Source organism: Xiphophorus couchianus, chromosome 1, assembly GCF_001444195.1.
Source record: "Xiphophorus couchianus chromosome 1, X_couchianus-1.0, whole genome shotgun sequence".
Classification (NCBI taxonomy): Eukaryota; Metazoa; Chordata; class Actinopteri; order Cyprinodontiformes; family Poeciliidae; genus Xiphophorus; species Xiphophorus couchianus.
Genome location: NC_040228.1, coordinates 6924265 through 6945825, shown reverse-complemented (window position 1 = coordinate 6945825; position 21561 = coordinate 6924265). Strand labels below are relative to the sequence as shown.

The 21561-nt window shown below is 39.9% G+C and overlaps 1 protein-coding gene across 3 annotated transcripts; it reads right to left on the bottom strand.

Moving 5' to 3' along the window:
• Positions 1 to 117: 117 nt before the first annotated feature.
• Positions 118 to 21449, bottom strand: atp13a2 (ATPase cation transporting 13A2). 3 transcript variants are annotated; one of them, XM_028014374.1, is made up of 29 exons: positions 21305 to 21449; positions 15426 to 15484; positions 14897 to 15064; positions 14321 to 14379; positions 14163 to 14226; positions 13986 to 14065; positions 13652 to 13729; positions 13502 to 13571; positions 11596 to 11730; positions 11441 to 11507; positions 10756 to 10887; positions 10384 to 10545; positions 9348 to 9458; positions 9225 to 9271; positions 8964 to 9152; positions 8673 to 8879; positions 8064 to 8174; positions 6081 to 6237; positions 5880 to 5991; positions 5678 to 5802; positions 3514 to 3698; positions 3266 to 3358; positions 3097 to 3176; positions 2687 to 2839; positions 2460 to 2556; positions 1495 to 1718; positions 1222 to 1373; positions 960 to 1132; positions 118 to 390 (listed from the first exon to the last, which is right to left on the bottom strand). In XM_028014374.1, exons 1-29 carry the CDS (start codon positions 21315 to 21317, stop codon positions 223 to 225), a joined length of 3471 nt encoding a protein of 1156 aa, XP_027870175.1. In that variant the 5' UTR covers positions 21318 to 21449; the 3' UTR covers positions 118 to 222. The 3 variants fall into 3 exon arrangements, with proteins under 3 accessions (XP_027870175.1, XP_027870183.1, XP_027870193.1); XM_028014382.1 differs by lacking the exon at positions 21305 to 21449 and adding an exon at positions 18116 to 18242; XM_028014392.1 differs by lacking the exons at positions 15426 to 15484; positions 21305 to 21449 and having other exon boundaries at positions 14321 to 14374; positions 14897 to 15030.
• Positions 21450 to 21561: the final 112 nt, after the last annotated feature.

Below are 21561 nucleotides of genomic sequence, written 5' to 3'. Positions count from 1 at the left end.
AGGAAAAGCTAAAGGGCTGAAACTGAAAATGTACTGAAATAAGAAAAAAAAAACAACTTTGCTTCATAAAGATGCTAGATCATTAGCCTTCTTAAACTTCGAACACGCAGACAAAGCTATACATAAAAATAGCTTTTATTTTTTTTCAGGTAAACATTGCATTGTTGTCCAGGGAGGGGATGCCGTTTAGAAAATCCAACGTGGTTAAAGCTCAGGTGAGCGCTAGCTGAAGGAGATGACTGTGCTGTTTGTGGGGGACAGGGTTTCATCAAGTGGCGGCCATGATGCCGAGTCAGACAGCAGAGCCTTCAGACGTTTGTACTGCTTCTTGGATGGACGCCTCCCTCGCAGCAACCGGAGGCAGTTCAAAACACCCACATCTATCAGCAGCTGGAGAAGAAGAAAAAAAACATTCATCCAGATTAAAGTGTTGAGGTTTTTAGGATTTTTTTTATGGTATTGGGACAGCCAGGTTTTTGTTTTTTGTTTTCTCGTGGGTTTTGCCAAGCATGAACAATGATGACATGTTATAATCTTATGCAAAGGCTGGTAAAAAGTCGAGAATAAAAAATAAAACTTTCAAAGTCCTCGAGAAAAAACCTAAAACCTACAGGCTTCTATGTAAAACATGACCAGAACTTTCTTCAGTTTTTCCATTCAGCTTCTTAAAAGCCTTTCTGATTAGTTTCTGTTTTGCTTTTTCATCCAATTTTGGATGAATATCAATTGTTTCACCAAGACACCCGCATGTCCAAGGTTACTGACGGACTTCCCTGTAATATGGTGTTCATGTAATGCTGAGAATTTTCAAAAAATATTTCTGCAGACTGATAGCTTTCCGCAATAAAATCAAAAGATGCAAATATGCTGTCAAGAAACTGGGACATCTCAATGTTAGCTTTGTCTTACTAGACCAAAAAGTACTTGGTGTGTTTTTGCAGTGTAGAGTGTTGACTTACCTCTACCACAAAACACACCAAGAGGTTGAGAGCTGCCATGGCAACGAGCAGCATCTTAAAGTTCATGTCGTTGAAGTCGTACAGTTTGAATATTCTCCTGAAAAAAGGACCCGGATACAACACCAGAAAGGTCACCACGGCAAAGTGGATCAGCAGCAGGCAGAGGAAGATCACTGGAAGGAAGAGCGGTGAGAAAGAACAGCAAGGTTAAAGAAGTCTAAACCATTAACTTCCTCATTCCTGAACTTCTTTGCTGACTCACCATTATGATAGAGAGGTTTCTTATGAGGAAAGCTCTTGGTGACTATCACTGCCATGATGATGTACTGGTAAGCCGATAAGGCAAACACGGACGTGTTCTCCATGTTGGGCAGGTTTTCTGCTCCAAATACTGTTGAATTTAGCGGAATATACCTATAAAAAAAACCACAATATTTATAAAACAAACTAAATCAAATGTTGACTTCTTGGAAATGTGTAAATATTGTCCTCAATGAAAAAACAAAACATATTTCAATTGGTAACAATGGCTAACCATTCTTGCGTGGTGGTGATGAAGAATGCAGCTAGCTGGCCCAGAACGACGGTGCAGGTGTGAATGAAGAGGCTGCCAAACACGGGCAGGGCCAGCAGGCTGGCTGGGGGTCTGCAGGGATGCAGCTCCTCACTGGGACCTCCCCTCCCCATCACGATGGCCAGCAGGGTCACCAGGAACAAATCACAGAACAGGAACTGCAGGTCAGCCATGATTGTCTTCACCTGCAGGCCAAAGGCAACGCATTTGTTGAATTGTAACATAATGTCATTTGAAAATGTGAGACTGATCACATCTAGGATTGCCCAGGGCTTGATTCTCGAGCTATATTTAATCTTATATTTACCCTGTTTTTTTATTTTTTATTTATTAGGCTCTAGTGACCTTCATTCAGCAGTAAATAGACAGGAAAAAAGGGGGAAAAGAGAAAGGGAGGACATGCCCCGAGACCAGGAATTGAACCCAGAACATCTATGATGAGGACTACAACCTCTGCACATGCTGCCGAGTCAAATATTAAAAATATTTGATGAATGACGGAAAAATACGGTTGGCCTCACACAAGGCCAATCGTATTTTTCCGTCATTCATCAAATATTTTCTGCTTTTGTTTAACTGAATGTTTTACTAGTATATGAATGATGCTAAACAAATAAACTGTATCGAGTAGAATGAACATTTTAAAGTAAGCAATGCTTTTGAAATTTGTAGAAATATGAAGATGAAATCTTGTGATTTCAGGAAATGAACGTTATGCAAATACACACAGAGCCACAAACAGGGACAACATTAGAGAACATGTGCATAAAAAAAAATTATTTTGTTCATTAAACTATGAAAGACAATAGTAAAGAAAATTCTGTTACGCCAAGAAAAATATGAGACCTGGTTCAAAGTTTTCACTGAAATTACAAGTAGTAACAGATTTTATGCTGAAAAAGTGGAGTTTCTTCGTTGCAACTCACTGTGTTCAGGATGAGGACAGAGCAGAACTGGATGAGGCTGTAAAGCGCCATGTACCTGAAGAGACTGAAGGACGTAACAAGAGAACATCTGCCCTCTCTGCAAAATAAATAACATGAAAATGATTCATCTTCTACTGTCGCCACACACGAAGGGTTAGTTCAATCTTAAAGAGCTCATCCTCCGTTTCTCATCTGACTCCTTCCTTTAGATCCGCCCTGATCCTCACCTGATCAGCAGTGGGACACAGCTGATGTTTTCCGTCTTTGAGGTGAACGGCGATGCGACCGATGCCTCGGCCTCGGACAGGGAAACCCCGACGTCGGCAGCTCTCAGGGCCCCGCAGTCGTTGGCCCCGTCCCCGCACATGCCTACTCGATAGCTGCCGGAAAATTCATTATGAAACATACATGATGATACACTGTCACTACGTCTCTGTCTAAGTTTAAACCAGCTTAAGCTGAGCTTCATCTGAGCGACACAAAAAAAAAATATTTTCAGTCTCAACATAAATCTATACCAATTGATATATTGCAGCAGTGCAACAATTACACAAAAACATTTTTCCATTTTAATCGGATTTTTCCCTTTTATTACTCGTATTTTATTGTACGTGTTCAAACAAAAACCTGGACTTACTTCAGTTTCTGCAGCTCCTTCACCAGCTGGGTTTTCTGGTCGGGAGCCATGCGCGCAAATACAGTTGCTTTCATCAACACCTGCAAAAGCGTGCGGTCAATGTCCTCCCTGGATTAAGGAGTTCTATTATTGGGAGAGCTTTCTGCACGCATTATAAAGTTTAGATTACCTTCGGAAGATATCCAGGGAAGTGGTCGCAGAGGGCGGCGAAGGACTTCCCATTTATGGCGAAATGATAGTCGACACCAGCCTGGTACAGACCCTGGAGGGTTAATGGTGAAAAGGCAGTTTGCATAATTTTGTGTTATTGTGTGTACCAACGATCATGCATGAGGTTCTGACTCAAGGATTGATTAAAAATCAGAGCCCTACACATAAAATATGGTATCACCGAATTGCTGAATGTTAAAGACTTGCCTGATTAATGTGGTTTGTGGGGTCTTGGGCAGCAGCAGCAGCAGTCCCACCATCTTCTACGCTGAACCTCAAACTGGGCACCGATTCAGCAGAGTGGGGGGTTGCGATGACAAAAATCACCTTCTCGTCAGGTCTCACCATCCTGCAGTTCTTTGCCACATTCACTGCTGTTAGAATATTGTCCCCTGTGTGATAAAGAACAGAAACGCCAGGATAAAATAATCCAATTCTAAAATGCAGCGTTGCATCATTCATACCGCTTTTTCAGATATGATTTTTTGGTGATACTACCACAAACTGTGACATATTATATACAAGGACTTAATGTGAGACCGACACAAGGAATTGCAAAATTAGTCGAAGAGAAGGAGAACCAAACATGAATCTGTTTTGATCCATTTCAGTCTGCTCTGTCAGTGAAGTGCACAGACGGAGAGCAGAGCAGAGAGAGAGGTGGTAGAGAGGCGGTTGCGTTGCATGAAGCAGTAACATTGAAGCGGTCAGTTAAAGGTAAAAGGTCATTTTATTTATATTGCACATTTTTAGCAACAAGGCAATACAAAGTGCTTTACAGGATTTAAAAGGAAATACAAACAAAATAAACCAAAAGAAAGAGCAAAAGAAGAAAAAGCTAATAATGTTGATCCAAAGTATATAAACTAGACACTCCTATTCAGGGTTGGTAGATGAGTCTAAGTATTCTCTGGACTTTCTAAGTGTGCTCTAAATTTGTAAAAATAATGAGTACTCCACGGTTTCTAAGTAATAATAGGAACTAAATGTTCCTGTTCTGGAAGATTTTTTTCTGGATTCTAAGTTCGTTCTAAGTCCTTTTCTGGGTTGCGATTATATCAGTCTCTCTGCATCTAAATAGTGAGTACTCTACTGTTTCTAAAATGTAAGCTAAAGAGTGACTAATAAACTAGAGTCTCTAGATTCCAAGTTTGTTCTAATCCCTTTTCTGGATTAAAAGTGAGTACTCCACCGTTTCTAACAAAATAAAATTAAAAAAAGAGGAAAGGACACATTTCCTAATTGTGTCCACATTAGGAAAGGACACAATGTTGCACATGGCAACATTGAGACAAAACGAAGGGCAAAACAAAGACATGAGTGAAGTGACATCACAGGGCCATGAAACCACGTTGCTCAGCCTCCCGGCAGAAGCCCGACAAGATGTTGTTATCGGGGAATGTCCTTGGGAGCGCTCAGCTCCACAGCTGCATGGATAACAGAAGGGGTGAGGTGGGAAGGAGCGTTATGTTTATATATCTTCCAGGAGATTGGAAATATGCAGCCCTTCCAAGGCAACACAGGGAAAGCCAATTCAGATACAGAATGTCTTAGATCGGGTAGATTATAAATTTCAACCTTCCCTAAAGTCTCACCAATACATCTCAGTTCCCAGTCATCCAAATTAATTTGGTCGCTCCACTGAGCCGGAACTAGCAACTTCTCCAGGATCCATTCCATCTCGTTAGTGAGTTTAGAGTCCTCAGCTGGGCTGCAAGTCACGTCAAGACTCACATCCAGCGAGTGTCTCTGTCCACACCAACAGTCTGAGTGTTCGCTAGTTCGGCCAAGTCCGTCACAAATTTGTCGACAAGCCAGACATCCACAAGCTCCAAACAGCAGAAATCCTGTTATCATGAATAAATCCAGGGTGTGTCCCGCTGGGTGCGTCCCTGCAGGACAAGAGGGCCCTCCTGTGCCCAGTCTTCTCGTCGAGAAAATTTGATCTATTACATTGAGAGGCCGGTTGACCAGAACCATAATTTGTAGATTTGGAGGGTGTGCAAAGAAAGGCTCCAAAAATATAGAAAAAGACAGGACAAAAACAGAGCAAGCAGGGCAGGCATGGGAAGAGTGGGAGTTACTTCTAGGTTAGTTTTTGGCTTATTTCAAGAGAACTAAGATATTTGCACTAGACTGACCAAGAATACTTGGCATGACTTTGTGTTTTTACAGTGCTAACGTTGCTTTGTGTTCGTCTCTCACATAAAATCTCAAATACATTGACATTTTTGGTTGTACCAGCCCAAAATCTGGAAAATTTAAAGGGGTATGAATACTTGTGTATGGCAGTACTTAAGAGCAATGAAACACATTCTCAGTTAAAAACAAGGAACTCTAAGGAGTAGGAAGGCTGTGAACACAATCTCACCAGTGATCATAACACTGCGAACGTGAGCGAGTGTCAGGGTGTGGATGACCTCTGCACTCTCTGGCTTCACCAGGTTCTTCATCATCAACAAGCCCAGGAACTGCATTTCTGTCTCCACTGCCTCCCTGCACACCAACACAAAGCTGCCTTCAGATATAGAGCAACTTAACTGAATCTGAAAAATAGATTTTGCTCTTCTCACCGTTCAATGTTCAGTAAGTCAGAGTCGACATCTACTGGTTTACAGGCGAGTGCCAGAACCCTGAGGCCTTCACTGGAGACGTTACGCAGCGTGCCAGAGAACTGAACTGGAACTGGAAAAGACAAAATCATCCCGTTTTCGTCTTCAGTTCATTAGAAAAGGGCAGAAGCTGACCGATGCGTGTCGACTGGAAGGCCGAACCTGTATCAGGGCGACAGAGGCTAGCCACCATCTCTGGGGAACCTTTGAGGAAAGCCAGAGCAGAGCGTCCCCCATGGGCCACCGTCACCACACTCATCCTCTGCAAGGCCGAGGAGAAGGGAAACCTCTTGACGATGGCAACCGCCTCACTGGAGTACTGATGGCAGAACAGGAAACGAGAAAATAACGCATGGCTACTTAAAAGTCCCCCTTAAAACATTATTAAAATGATTTCATGATGAACCTTCTTGCTTTTATTTGCAGTTCGTGTTGACTTTGTATGCTCCTACAGTGAAAAGGAGGCTTAAAACAGTTCACATTAATCAAATAAATTACTTGATTACACCATATAAACATTATTCCAACCTCCAATGAAACCTAAAAAATATCTCCATTGTAGTGTACAAAGCCAAAGCCAATAAACAAAACTAGAACATGACGATTCCTAATGGATGCCTAGATGTCAGTAGAAATAGGAGAAAACAAGAACGGTTCTTGTCTGACTGCTTTGTGCCAAGTGTAAAGTTTGGTGGAGGGGGGGTTATGGTGTGGGAAAGGAACTTTCACTGGAGCTTCTTCCAGTGATGCTTTCAGGACACCGAGACATTTGGGACAATTCCATTCTCCAAACTTTGTGGGAACAGTTTGGAGCTAACTCCTTCCTCTTCCAACATGGCCGTGCACCAGTGCAGAAAGCAAGGTCCATAAAGACATGGATGGCAGAGTGTGGTGTGGACAGAGTCCTGACCTCAACCCTAGAGAACACCTTTGGGATGAATTAAAGTGGAGACTGAGAGTCAGGCTTCTCATCCAACATTAGTATGTGACCTCACAAATGCCCTTCTGGAAGAATGGTAAAAAATCCCCATAAACACTCCTAAACCTTGTGGACAGTCTTCATAGAAGAGTTGAAGCTGTTCTAGCTGCAAAGGGAGGAACAATGTCATACTGAACCCTGTGGACTAGAAATGAGACGTCACTTAAACTCATATGTGAGTCAAGGCAGGTGGGCAAATACTTTTGTCAATATAATGTGGCTTCCTCCACGTAGAACCACACTGAGCTCTCTTCTGAACGTGTTAGAGATATTTCAGACCAAACTATAAAGCTTGTTGGTTGCTAACAGCTTGTAGTAAATAAATGACAACAATTTATTGAAGTTGCTTCCACATTTCCAGCAAAGATATTAACCTCAGAGTCCTAGCTAACTTGGAAGAAGTCATCAGGGTGCAGACATCAGGGAGTCCTCTACCCTCACCCACTGAGTTTGAAGAATAAAATTGATAGCTTAGAATGATTCATGATGTGCTTCAGTACAGGCACATGAAATAACTTATTAAGTCATGAAATAATTATATCTAGTTTTCAAAATGAAATCATTTAACTGAGACAGATGTAATTAATTCTATATTTAATCAATTCTTACTGTATGACATTTAAAGAATTAAATCTGGTACTCTTCACTCTTCATTGAACAAGAAGGGGAAGACAATATAACTGAAACAGACTTAAGACTTTTCAACATAACAGAGAAAAAAAAATAGGATAGGAAATAAATAGTCATTCCTCCCCACTGATTTTTTATTTGATGTTTTTATAATTATGTGACCCATGTTGACATTATGCTTCCTGCTTTTAGCTTTTATTGATGCCGATCCTTGAGGCGACGAAGCCAGACGATATTTACCACAGTTCCTGAACGCCACAGAGATCCTGCTGTTACCGGACTGGGTGTGTTGTCAGAAATAAACACTATCTAGTTTATTTTAGAGTTGAGAAGCAGGTTCAATAAATTTCACACATGACTTGTTATGAGAGCAAACAGTGATGTGACTCTGAGCCACATCTGTGTGGTTTGTATAAATCATTAACATGTAGCTGCAGTTGAATGAGAAAGTCTCTCTTGCACAAACGAGATACAAATAAATGTGAACATTTTAAGAATAAAATTGGTTATTTTGACAACATTACGGAGACACTTACTGTTCCCTGAGCTTGAGGCCTTTGAGTTGGAGGTCTCATCACAGCCAAAACTTTGTGACCTCCAAATGTAGAGTGAGCAGCGTCTCCGTCTCCCTCTGGCTCTTGGAGAGTCTGAGGATTAAGGAAAACAAAAATACTGGCTTTCACACTGATGCATTTATTATTTTTTTTTTCAAATTTAGGCTTTTAATCAAACATTAGATTGCACTTTATTGCAAAACTGTGCAGTTTGTATATCAAGCACTTTCAATGAATTGATACAGAAATCAAGCACTTCAGCTTCTAAGCACCACAAATCTGGAACAAACTTCCAGAAAACTGCAATACTGCTGAAACACTGGGTTTCTTAAAATCAAAGCCAAGACCCCCACCTGTTCAGAGATAACTCTGATTTTAGGTAAATGAAGCACTGATCAACATATCTGATATGTATTTTCTTGATGATGGCATTTCACAAAATAAAAAGTGTATTTCTTGTTTCATAATTAGTTACTGTACTATGATTTTAGAATGTAAAGCATTCCAAACCTTGAAAACACCTCATTAAAATTCAAGCATTACCAATGATTTCAACCCTGAATAAAGATCATAAGGTGTACAGTATCATACCCAGCCAGTAGACTCCACCATTTTGAGCTCCAAGGGGTCTCCAAGGGGCTCACCCTGCAGTAGAGTAACCGTGTGACAGCAGGCCAGTGCAGCCCTCATGTCCCCTGGTGGCAGTAGTGTGGGGTCAGGGACCAGTTCTGAGAAGCCAGCAGGTCCACTTTCCAACACCCCCCACACATCCAGACCCTCCTCTGTCAGCGTTCCAGTCTGCGGAAAACAGATTTACTCCAAGTAAGCCATCGGCAATAGTTTACTCCCCATAAGCGACCAGGTATTAGCTTCCAGCCTCACCTTATCGAAGCAGAACACAGACACCTTGCCGCAGATGTTGATTCGTGGAGGGCTGATGCAGAAGATGCCCCGCTTCTTGAGCCTGCTCTGGGCGTAAATAGTTCCCGTGGTGATGGCGGCAGGCAGAGCGGGAGGCACCGCGATGGTCACAACATCCAGGCTTCTGATGATTAACTGCAGCCAGGTGATCTGGACACACACCCAGCAGTGTTAGCCCTCCACACATTCACTGCCAGGCCAGAAAACACACGGAGCACTTACATTGGTTCTGAAGAGGATCACAAAAATGTAAATAGTACCGATGAAAGCTGAAGAAAACGTAGGGAAAGATTAGAAAAATGGAAACAGAGTTAGTGAGTTAGTGAAGTCCCGGCTATGGCTTACCAATCACAGCGAGAATGAGCAGGAACTTCATGGCATCTTGGTAGAAGCGGAAGTTGATAGGCTGAGGGTATAAAATGGAGCTGACCAGGTTACCCTTGGCTGTGAAAAACCCTGCAGCAGAAACACAAAGAGCAGAACTGGTCTGATTTGGAAAGCAATGACAAAAAAAAGTTGCTTTTTTTTTTTAGGTTAATGCAACATCTGTAATTTTGGTGCCAAACAATAAGTGATGCATATATGCATTTTTAATAAAATGATGCATGTTGACAGCACAACATCTACCTCTGCATCCTCTTGAACAGATAATTCAGGATTTCTGTAACCGAGGTTCAGTTAAAAGATTTTAATCATATAAAATCAGAGCAGCATTGCTTGGAGCAGTCACCAAGCAGACAGCTCAGTAGACTAGGTTCCAATATATTTGTTATATTTTCAGCTGCTGTGGTTTGCTTTCACACAGCACTGTCAAAAGAACCAAACCCTTTGAACAACCTGGTTTTTTGCCTTTGAGCAACAGGTGATGGGGTTCCCGTAGCCGTTTCCGCTGAAGGAAATTACACAAAACGTCTGAAGACGAAAATGAGCAGAACTTCGTTCTCTGCAAAATGTACAGTAAATAAAAATGGAGTGGCGCCAGATGTTAGGATTATAGGATTTCTCTTTTGTCTTTGGCCAAAGACCACTCCTGCTAGCGGTAGACTCGAACGTTTGTGTTGGTTGCATTTACCCAGAATGGCCTACTTTGGTCCACTTCCTGTTTCTGGAGCAGTCTCTGGTCCACCTGCATCCACATTTGCATTTGAACCGCACCAGAGTTCACTTCAACCAAAGTGAAACCTAGTGGAAGTCTGGTTTGGTCTTGGTCTTTTTAACGCTAGCTATCAGCTTCAGGCTCAAGAGCCAACTGCTCTGGATCCATAAGAAACTAAAGTTGGCAAGAAATCAAGCTGGAACCTTGTGAGGTTCTTAGTAGAACCTCACTTCAAAATTTCTGAACTATCCCTTTAATTTTCTATCTACAGGCCCCCCTACCAACCGGTGCTTGTGACCACAGCAACAGCGCCGCTTCCTCCTGGCCGTCCCCCTTTAGCCTGAATGATGTGGGTGCCGCAGAAAACAGTGTGTCTGCGCTCAGTCTCTGAGCTGTAGGTCCTGTCTGCAGCTGGGAGGGGGGTTTTCAGCACTGGAACACTTTCCCCTGAAAACAACAATGTTTTACAGACAATTTAAGCACAGGAAAAAACTAAAAAGACAAAGGTAACCTAGCAACCCATAGAAACACGTATACCAAGTACACTTGGAGACAGTAACTCAATAAGGTACCCTTACATACCAAAGTCATCATCTATCAGACACCTTTATTAAAGTAAAAACAATACATCTAGTAGGTTTTCGTGACTCTGGTTACCTGTGAGCATGCTCTCGTTGACCAGACACTCCCCGGCCAGCAGGGCGGCGTCACAGGGCAGCACCAGGCCTTCCTGAGGGATGATCAGACAGTCACCAGGGACCAGCTCCTCAGAGCTCACACAGTCTTCCTCTGAGAGAACAGAAAAAAACAGTGTTGACGTTATTAATTAAACCTTGAGGGGAAACGAGCATCTAAGGGACAATTGTGGCCCTTTTATGCTATTATTATAAGGTTTTATTGTGTGGAAACAATGTTGCTCATCAGAAAACCTAAAAGTGCAGTGACAGTAATAAAAAAAAGTTGATCTTGACCCTCCAGTAAAACTTGTGAAGCCAGTTTTGCTTAAATTTGCAGACCTATAATAGGGTCTGCAAATCTAACTATCTATGCATAGTTAACATAGGTTTATGCTAACTATGTATAAATCCTAGGGATTAATGCTCCCTTTCATTGGCCTCCATTTGCTTCTTTTTTTGCTTCTTATTCTTTGTGAGAATTTTTTATTTGAGACCCAAACATGAATCCATAAAACTTTTCACAAAGCTTTTGATTCATAAAATGATATATTTTAGTTTATGAGTCACATTATAAGCAGGCACAGCTTTGCTGTCTTCCACAAAAAAATCATGCATCCATTTTCTTAGTAAAGGAAGTAAGTCATATGGGAAAACATAGGACTTGCCTCCCGAGTCTCTGCCTATTGTGACATTTGTAATGAACCGAGCCATGTTGCGAAGAGTTATACTTTGCTGTGGAGCAAGAAAAAAAAATGAAAGTTGTATTTAGAAATCAGATTAAAACATCAAATTGAATGAATGTTTCCCACTGAAGGCTCACCTTTCGAATTTCATACAGTGAGATACTGATGGAGATGACTGAGATAATAAATATGCATAAGGCATAGTAATAATACGCATCAATGCTCCACAGGGTGATGCTGAACACCTGAAATATGTAAAAAGGGTTGAGGACCTGCAGGATTAAAAACAGAGAAAAGAAATTAGATTTTGAAATATTGACTAAAAACAAAACTGGATTTATATTTTAAATTGTTACTTATCCAACTTCAATTCACAAATCTGAAGTTGAATAATACTATGCTTATTTTTTTCCCCCAAAATTAAGTTTATCTGAAAAACTGTTTTCTCCAGTGCAGAGAAAACCATTTTTGGTGTTTTAGCTTTACATGGACTGGACTTACAGCTGCAGAGTCAATACAGTTTGTTTCTCTGTTCTGTCATCCTTATCGTTTAAAGTCATTTTAATGTTTATATACACACACTGCTGGTCATAATATAGAATAGAATTCAACTTTATTGTCATTGCACTGTCACAAGTACAAGCAACGAGATGTAGTAATATACAATTTTATTCAATACTATTGTGCAAGTGTTGCCAGACCACTGTATTTGTACTTAATATTATACTATAAGAAGTTGATACTGGCCAATGATTGATTTTTACTGATGTACCAACTAACTATAAAGCAATACAACATTTAATCCCAACAAGAGGAAGTGAGAACACCACCTGCTGCAGCTTTGCTTTCAAGCATTGGTATCAATTTTTGTTAAATACCAGATTGTATTTACTGAAAGTAGCTCAAGATTGTTACGTAGCATCGTCAGGGCCGGCCCAAGCCTCCATGGGGCCTTTAGCGAAATTTGGTTTTGGGGCCCGTTATTTCTGCTAACAATGTGGATTGCTGCAATCAACAGTCAGACGATTAGATCATTTGCACGCCTGCAATAAACGTATTGCATCTCTGACAGTGCTGTTTACATTATATCCCATACCCATATATTCTATAGGATATATTTATCAGCCAGCCATTTTCCTTAAATTTGGGGGACTGATAATCGGCCGATACTTACATGTGAAGCCAATCTTATCCCCCAATCTTATCTACCTCAGTAAAGGTTTAAAAATCACCCACTGTCCTCTTCTGCTCTGCAGTGAGAGGTTTGACTGACAGACAAGCCCGCCAGGTCATGTCTATATGTTTGCACTTAAACGTACACACAGCAAAGAAAGTTGCTGTTAGCTACTTTCTTGCTATATTTAGCAATATACCTAACACAACAAAATATAAGACCTTTGAATTGTGAGACAGTTTGTTTTTTGTTTTTAAGCATATGCACTGACTGATGGCACCTTTTAAATTTCGTTGTCCTTGTGACAATGACAATAAAGATTTATCTCTATCTCTATTTCAGACAAAAAAAAAATTGATGTTGGCCAAAATCAAAATCGCCAGGTCAGGCTTTTTAAGGATTGGTAATCTGCGATCAGTCAGTTCCATAAGAAAACACCTACATAGCCCCAACAAAATATAAGACCTTTGATTAATTATTTGAGGTCAACTTCATTTTATTTAATGGATTTAAGACATTTTAAGGCCTTACTTTTAGATTCATGAATTCAAGACTTAAATTACTAAAGTTGCTGGCTGTAAATCAGGGGTGTCAAACTCCAGTCCTCGAGGGCCGCAGTCCTACAGTTTTTAGATGAGCCACATGTACAAAACACTGGAATGAAATGGCTTAATTCCCTCCTCCTTGTGTAGATCAGTTCTCCAAAGCCTTAATGACCTAATTATTTTATTCAGGTGTGGTGCAGCAGAGGCACATCTAAAAGTTGCAGGACTGTAAATACATTACTAAAGTTTGTAGTATTTTTTTCCCCATTTAGAAATTATGCTCATGTGTGTAAAATTGATTGTGATTTCATTCTCCCAACTCACTTCCTCAAACAGTAGCCTCACATAAGACTTTACAGGCACATCAATAAGGTTGGCCCCAAACATGCTTCTCCTGAAAGAAAACACACAAATAAAATCAATCAGAAATTCCTCCCGAGTTTAAAACATCTCCAACTGAGCATCTCGTTCTACCTCCAGCTCTGCTCTTGAGGACTCAACCCGTTTTGGAAGCCATACAAGCCTTTGCAAGTCCAGTCCTCATTGAGGACACTGAAGACAGGACACAAAATGTTTTACAAAGGAGGAAACATCCTATTCAAAATATTCTTCCTAAAGTAGAAATGCACGTGTTTAGGTTTTATCTCTTTTCTGGTTTACTTAAATACAGTGGTTTACTTAAATACAGTAAAACCATCAAACATGCTGTTGAGATGCAGTGAGAATATATGGTACTTTTGTGTATATAACACTTACAATAGTGTTCAGAAAACTCTTTATATGATTGAGCAGTTTTAATTTTCAATACCTAACACGACAGAAAGCTCCCTTCCTGTCCAACCAGACGTAACGAAGCCCTTCATACAAGTAGTAGCGCAGCAGTGTTTTCTGAAACGCACCAAAAGCCACTGTAAGACCTGGGCGTAACCTTAATCTGGACATCGTTTCATAAAAAATAAAATAGAATAATAACAACAAAGATCACCTCCTCTCTGTGAAGCTGAACCGTATCTCTCCAGTCCTCGTCGAGCTGCCCCAGCAGATCCAAACTGGAGGGAACAACTGAATCAGCAGAGTTCTGCATGTTTCCTTACTGCCCTTTCAGCAGAAAGTTGAAAGATGGAGAAACACACAGAAACTTACCTGCCCGCCTCCATCTCCTCCGTGAGCACCTCCACAACATGCTGCTGGCCAAAACTGTCCTGACGGAAAATAGCACATAAATAAATCAGCATTTTTTTTTTTTTTGAGCAAATCTGGCAGACATAACTTTTTCATTTAGTATGAAAATAATCAGGTTAACCGACAGCATCAGGAAACTCGAATAGGTGTGACGTCAGAGTACAAATTGCACAAAAGTATTCATACTTCTTGATTTTTCTCGGGTTTATTTCTCATTTTTACAACCACAAACTCCAGTGAATCTTATTGATATTTTATGTGACGTTTGTGTGTGTTTGTGCATATGTCAAAAGAAGGAGGAAAAAGAGAGAAAAAGAGAGGTGGGGCAAAAGGTTAAAAGGGACAAAGGGAGATAAGAATAGAGGAGGGAGAGAAGGATAAAGAGAATACAAGAAAACACAAGGGGATGCTGTCCAACCACAACACAAGTCTGTGGTTGGAAAATGGAAAAAATTCAACCAGAATGAATACATTTGAAACTCTACACAACAGCTATAGCATTGGCTTAAATTGCACACATTGCATTCATTTCCTCACTCTTAACAGCAGAACATCTGCCAAAACCAGAGGGCAGGATCGGCAGCGTGCGAGGACGGCGAGCCGGGGCCGCCAGTGAAAGACAATCAGAAGGAGACCCAAGGTCAGCAGGGCCACCAGACGACACAACCACACCCGCCAGCGCACCCACTTATACCCCTGCAAGTCCTGAGGGAGAAGAGTCAGAGTCGATTCACGAGCACATGATCAAGTTCATTCACAGGCGTTAATGATTAAACTTCTTGTTAAAATGATCCACAAACAACATCACAAGACAAGACAAGACAGAGAGACATATTTTACGAAGGCCAGAATTAAATCCAGATCTGCAACAATGTCAACTAACAGTGGCGATTCGCTTTTGGCTGTTCTTTTTAAGTTGCAAGATCAAAAATAAAAATGATACAAATCAGAACAACCTGGCAGTGCCTGGTTCAGCTGGTTATAATAAAAATAAGTGCAAAAGAAAATATTTTAAAAATCTAATCTGTCAAGGTTAGTTTAGCAGAAATGAAGAAGTGTATCTTACCATGTGTGAGTCTGGTGGATAGGATGAAGGGACTCCGTTCTGCGGATCCACAACGCTACCTGTGGGACAGGACATGATGAAACTTCCATCATAGCATGTACAAGTTAGCAGTATAACAAAACAGGTTTGAGTATTTTATTACTGATTAATCTATCAGACGATTAATTGATTATTTGGATTTTAAAAAAATTGGCACATTCTGCAGATTTGACATGCTATATTAGAAATACTTTAAAAGACGCAAACAAATAATTAAATTGCTTTTTTTAAATAAGAAAGCAAACATTTTATTGCATAGAATGCAATATCAAAATAGCTTTAGTGTACACTTGACTATTTGTAGCAAAGGATGCATCTGCAGCTCAAAAAGTACTTTGAAGATCAACAAGTGAAGCTCAGCCCTTTCTGCTGGACTTAATTAACCAATCAATAATTTGATAGCAGAAGGTACTTGATAGGATTTTTCTGTATAACTTCTCTAACTTTTATTTATTTATTTATTTTTGCTTCTATAGATCTGATTTCTTTTCCATTTTTGTCCCATTTCCTTTGTCCTATAGAAGTGAATATGAGAGATGAGGTGTCCTATACCAAATGGCAACAATCCTGCTTTACAGCTGTCATCTTTGTCTAAATAGAGTCGCTTGTGTTAATCTGGAATCTTCTCACAAAGTCAAGAAGAAATCCCCTAATTATCCAATACAGAACATGGGTGTGTAAGCCTGGGAGGTTTGTTACAGAACAGAAATGAACATACACTATGAAGTAGGTTTAGGGAACAAAATAATATCCTAACCTTTATTATTAGTTATAAACTGTGTGTAGCAAGAAGATAGGTATTTTTACTGAGAAACCTAGTAGAGTTGTGGCTATTTATGTTGAATTCTCATAAATCATAAACTCTACCAATCTAGTTTTGTCTTTAAAGTTAGAGTTAGTACAGTCTAACTTTAGAAAATACTTAAGCTAGTTTTGGAAGCTAAACCTGTAATGAATTACAGTATTTGGAAATGATGTGAGTACTTTGGTAACTTTTGGACCCTCCCATTACATTAAGAGATTAAGTACAGATCAAGGGGCATGGTTAAGAGATTTCTTTGTTTGTCAAATATCCATTGACGACGGGAAACATTTTTTTAAACTAACTTTTTACCGTTTTTAACTCGTGAGATTGGATTAAGTTAATTTATGTTTACAACTAAGTTGTAAGAAATGATCTGTTGTTATTTTATCTAGATTTTGTGCCACAAGAAATGTGGAAAACACAGTAAACATACAGCAGACCAGACAGGACCAAAACTGAACTTTGTAGTCTTCATGCAAAGAATGAGAAAACTAACACTGAACATCTGTCAGCTTCTGAACAAACACAAGGACATGACATGGTTACTTTTTATGATTTGTGTTTGACTGACTTAGTCAGTGTTGTAATTTGTTGTCCCATTAGAACATATCTGAATGTGTAGTCGTCAAGAAACAGTTCAAAGCAATAATTGTCAAAAAATATGAAGAGCAGCCATGGTCGGATCCCCGGCTACAATGATTGTTGTGGCCCCAACCTCAGTATGTCCCAGCAGCTGGTGAACCAGTTTTTTCACTGTCAACGTCAAACTCATGTCAGAGTTCATACGACTCGGAGCTTACCGACTGTCTGAGCAAGTTGGGATATATGATCTGAACCCTGAATTTTACTGGAAAAGCACAAAGGTAACACAAAGCACCAGTACTGAAATGTAATATTGCTTATTAAAAGGCATCTGATGGTTCTCCGTTTACACCAGCTGGCATTTTTATGGGATCAGTTCCTTCTTTTCTGCAACATCCTGAGAGCTAAAAGTTTGAACTTTTCCAACTGGTGTCACATTCTGACGGCAAGATTTACAACAAAGACATAGCTGCATACAGAAGTGCCACCCTTTTTACAAATAACTTCCCCAACACAATATAACTTATATAAACACCACCATCTTCTCTTCTGATAATTCTTTGTAAACCTAAAAGATGGTTGTGTATTCAATCCCAGCAGATCAACAGTTTCTGAAACCCTCACACTATCCCATCTGGCACCAATGCTACGCTCAAAGTCACCTAAATCCCTTCCCTTTGCCTTTTTGATGCTCCGTTTAAACTTCAGCAAGCTATTTCACCACCGAGTTGCTGACATGGGATTGTCTGATTCATTACTTGCGTTAAAAAGCAGGTGCCCAATAAACTGGCCAATGAGTGTGTGATTGATACGCAATAAAATAAGTCCCCTTTACTTTATTATTATTATTATTATTATCAATTGAAGTCAGAAATGTTAAATTGGCTATTGAAGATGTTTAATCTTTTATTTGAATGAGTTGATATAAAAACGCCGATTTAAACAGACCTTAAACAGAAAGCGGGGTCGCCGTGAACTTTCCCGGGGTCAGTAAACGCACCGCAGAGACAAATTCCTACTTTCGGGATACAAACAACCTCCAAAACTAAAAAAAGAGACGATGAGACTGCTTAAAGTACACAGCTTCCCTAAAAACACTTACTGACGCAATGCTTCATTAGGAAGTAATAAGCACGAGACGCCATAAATTGAAATTAACAAATATGTTTGTTTGACCGGATGCTTACTTCCGCCTCAAAGTATTGATAATTTAAAAAAAAAAAACCGAAACAACCTCCTTTAGGAAGGGAAAGAAACAACTTACCATCAAAACGAGACTAAAGCAGACTCTTCCTCTTCTGAAAGTTACGAAAATGTTCGAGAGGCTGAAGCTGAAAAAGTTCACCGCTCAGCTGCGCTGCAGTTCCTGGCTTTAGCGCTGAAACGCACTTGTTCAACCGGCTTGGGAGCAAATATCTGGCTCCTGCCTTTTCCCCGATAAAAGAACCAAAGGAAATCACGGTGGACGGTATGCCGTACATAATAACGAGATTAAAAATAATGCATTCACCGTCATTTCCCCCCCCACTTTTTGTCATAATGTCAACAGAAACTACACGTCACTAGGAGGTGTTGAGACAATAGAGTAATATAGAGTTATATACAGTAACTGTTTAATTGTAATTTCTATTCCATCAAAAACATCGCAGTCCTTCGTCATCGCAGCCAAAAGTCAACACCTATAAATTAAATATATTGAATACCGAGTTATTATTAAGAAAGAGTTGATGTAAAGGTCGCAATGACGCACTATACCTCAAAAGTGCCTCTGTCTTGTTCCTTAACTCCTCTTATGTTCGGCGCGGGAAAACACTCACACAGCCAAAAAACAAAAGAAAGGCCAAAAATGGTTCTGAGTTATCTATTGTATGCCAATACCAGAAATTATCTCAAAGTTTATCAAGGCTGGGTTTTTGAGCAAAAAAGAAGAGGAAAAATTATCACGTTCTCTCAGCCTCAGCAAAGAAATTTGCAATCCCGATTTGCAGAGTTATCAGTCATAGTAGACTGACATCAGGAAAATCACAATACACAACGTTTTAACCCCACCTGCCCCCCAGAGATAAATCAATAGCCCAATTCAGAGATCCAGCCACATCTGAAGGGACAAAGGTTCTAAATGTGACTTTATATGGCTTATGCTGTTCAGTGAGGTGACGGCAAACACAGATTTTCAGTTTCCTTCTTAAACAAGATCATCATTACCACAGACTGAACTTTCAGCAGTTTCAAAAAAGGGAAATATACCTTAGCAAACGATGAGACAGACACAAGACAGTCATCTGAGCTGAGAAAGCAAAAAAAAAAAAAAAACACTGGGTTAGCTTTAACTAGGCTGATTTTAAATTTCGATTTCTCCATTTACACATTGGTGGCGAGCACAGAAACAAAGACTTTTGATATGTGGAAAAAAATAGGTTCTAATTTTTAAAACCTTGAAACTGAGCAACTAGGTCGTAGTAGAAGAAACTGCTTGACGAGTTGGTGCAATTTGGTAATAGTTTGGTCTTTAATACATCCTACTTTTATTTTTTAAATGATAAAAAAATATTTTATAAGTAGAATATTAAACAATACTTTGAATTATGTAAGTGGTTGAAGTGTATTTAGGGGCTGTCTATGATATGCCTCTTTGAGTTGTATAAGCAAAGACTGTAAGGCAGACATGAAACTACAGCATATAACGTTTATTAAAAATATATATTTAACATATTTGTTCAAACTCATCACTACGTTGTGATTATATGACAGATAATGTGTGAAAAGACGGATCTCCTCCACCTCCTTTTTAAGCTACTGTTGCCATCTGAAGTAATGCGCCGCTACCAACCAGAAACAACCAATCAGAGCCAGGAGGAGGCTCTGATTGGTTGTTAATCAACCTCATGTACTCCCTGCTAAATATGCTAATGGCAGAGAAACAACTTACCATTCCAGGAAAACCGTTTATCCGCCATCATTGGTGGTCACGCTAACTAGCCTGAGCATTCACAACAGACTCTGTTAGGTGTAGCGTAGCACTGATCAAGGGGCGGAGAGGAGCAGGGCCACTTAGAGTGGTGACTGACAGCTCTAAGACCCGCCCACCTACTCTGATTGTTTCTAAGAAGGCAGTGGAGACTGATTGTCAAACAGTTTCAACAAATATGCAAAAAATGTTTTTTTTTAATAAAAGTTACTGAAACTTTAAATAAGTAAACATATTTATTAAGCAATCCAAATGCACAGCTTCAGCAAGTCCAAAAGACCAGTCGACGAAACTAAGCCAATAATGTTCCCTTTTGATCTCATCACAGCGTCCATTTTAAAAGGGCTCCCAGCACCACATGTGCAGGCATCCTCCAACATGTGCATCTTACAAAATTATCGCACGCTTATTTTCCACGTCAGATCCCGACACCATCTCCTCGTGCGCTTAAATTCATACATTCATTGTTTGTCCAGACTCTGGGTCGTCGACCTTTTGTTAGAATGATGTCAAAGCACACCAAAGTCCTCTGTGAGGTCAGACTCTACACTGTCAACACAGATACAAAATGCCTCCCCAGTTGGTACAAACTGGAAACATCCCAAAGTGGAAGGAAACTTTTTGTACCTGAAAAGTTCTATCTCGAAATCACCAAAACCACAAATGGAGCAAAAAAAAAAAAAAATGGAGTTCAGCTTGATGCAGCAATAAGAAGTGAATGAAGCATATTTTAGGTTATTTTCCATTTCTAATCTGACCAATCTGAGCAATGATACTGTAATTGTTTACAGTCGCATACATACACCTCTTACACCTCTTTGTTTTTCACACTATCTGTCTATTGATGACCCCAGCAAAACGCTCTTATTTACTTTATACTGTTTATACTTTATACTTTTAGTTCTACAAAGAAATTACAACAAATGGATTTGTTTTACAGCTCGTGTTGCACATGAAGTCCCTAATGAAAGCCAGAGATGCATTAGAAGTATACTTCATGAAGTAAACATAAAGTATATTTTAATAACAACATATCATTCATATGGAGGCCCATATGAATTATATGTTACTCAATATAACCATATTTCTGTTTGTAGTGGTAGTCAAAAGGTTTAAATCCAGAGACACTCAAGGATATTAAAAATTAAGTAATGGTGTTATTAATGTTCTTAGAAGCAATTTATGATTAAAGTATCAGCAAAGTCTGTAGATCATTTTAGCTTTATTATTGCACAGTGTAAACAAGCAAGGTAGATAAATCTTTTACTTTACTGAACGAAAACTATTTTTTGTTGTTGTTTACTTGCTTTATGTTTGTTTGTTTTCCTTCTTAAATCAGAAAAAGCTGACAGCAGATAAGTCGGTAGTCGTTGTTAACACACTCGAGTAGCAGCAGCCCCGGCTGACTGAGGCTAGCGGCTAGCAGTCACATTGTATCAGCTCCTCTGTGGAAGAAACAGCTAAATATCAGACAGAAACATTTACCCTGCTGGTACATCCTGTGGTCACGGCCAGAGCCTCTACATGCTTCCTGAAAACCTCAAACTGTCCTCTAACGGGAAAGGCTGCTCCGTTTCAAAACGTGCATCTGAAGACGCAGTTTGCACTCTGCTACGGCAAGCCGAATCACCCAAAAGACACAAACACGCGTAACCAATCAACGAGCCGATACAGTAAGACAGTGGTCATTTTAACATACCTGTCAAATCTCCCGTTTTGGCCGGGAAACCACCGCATTCTGC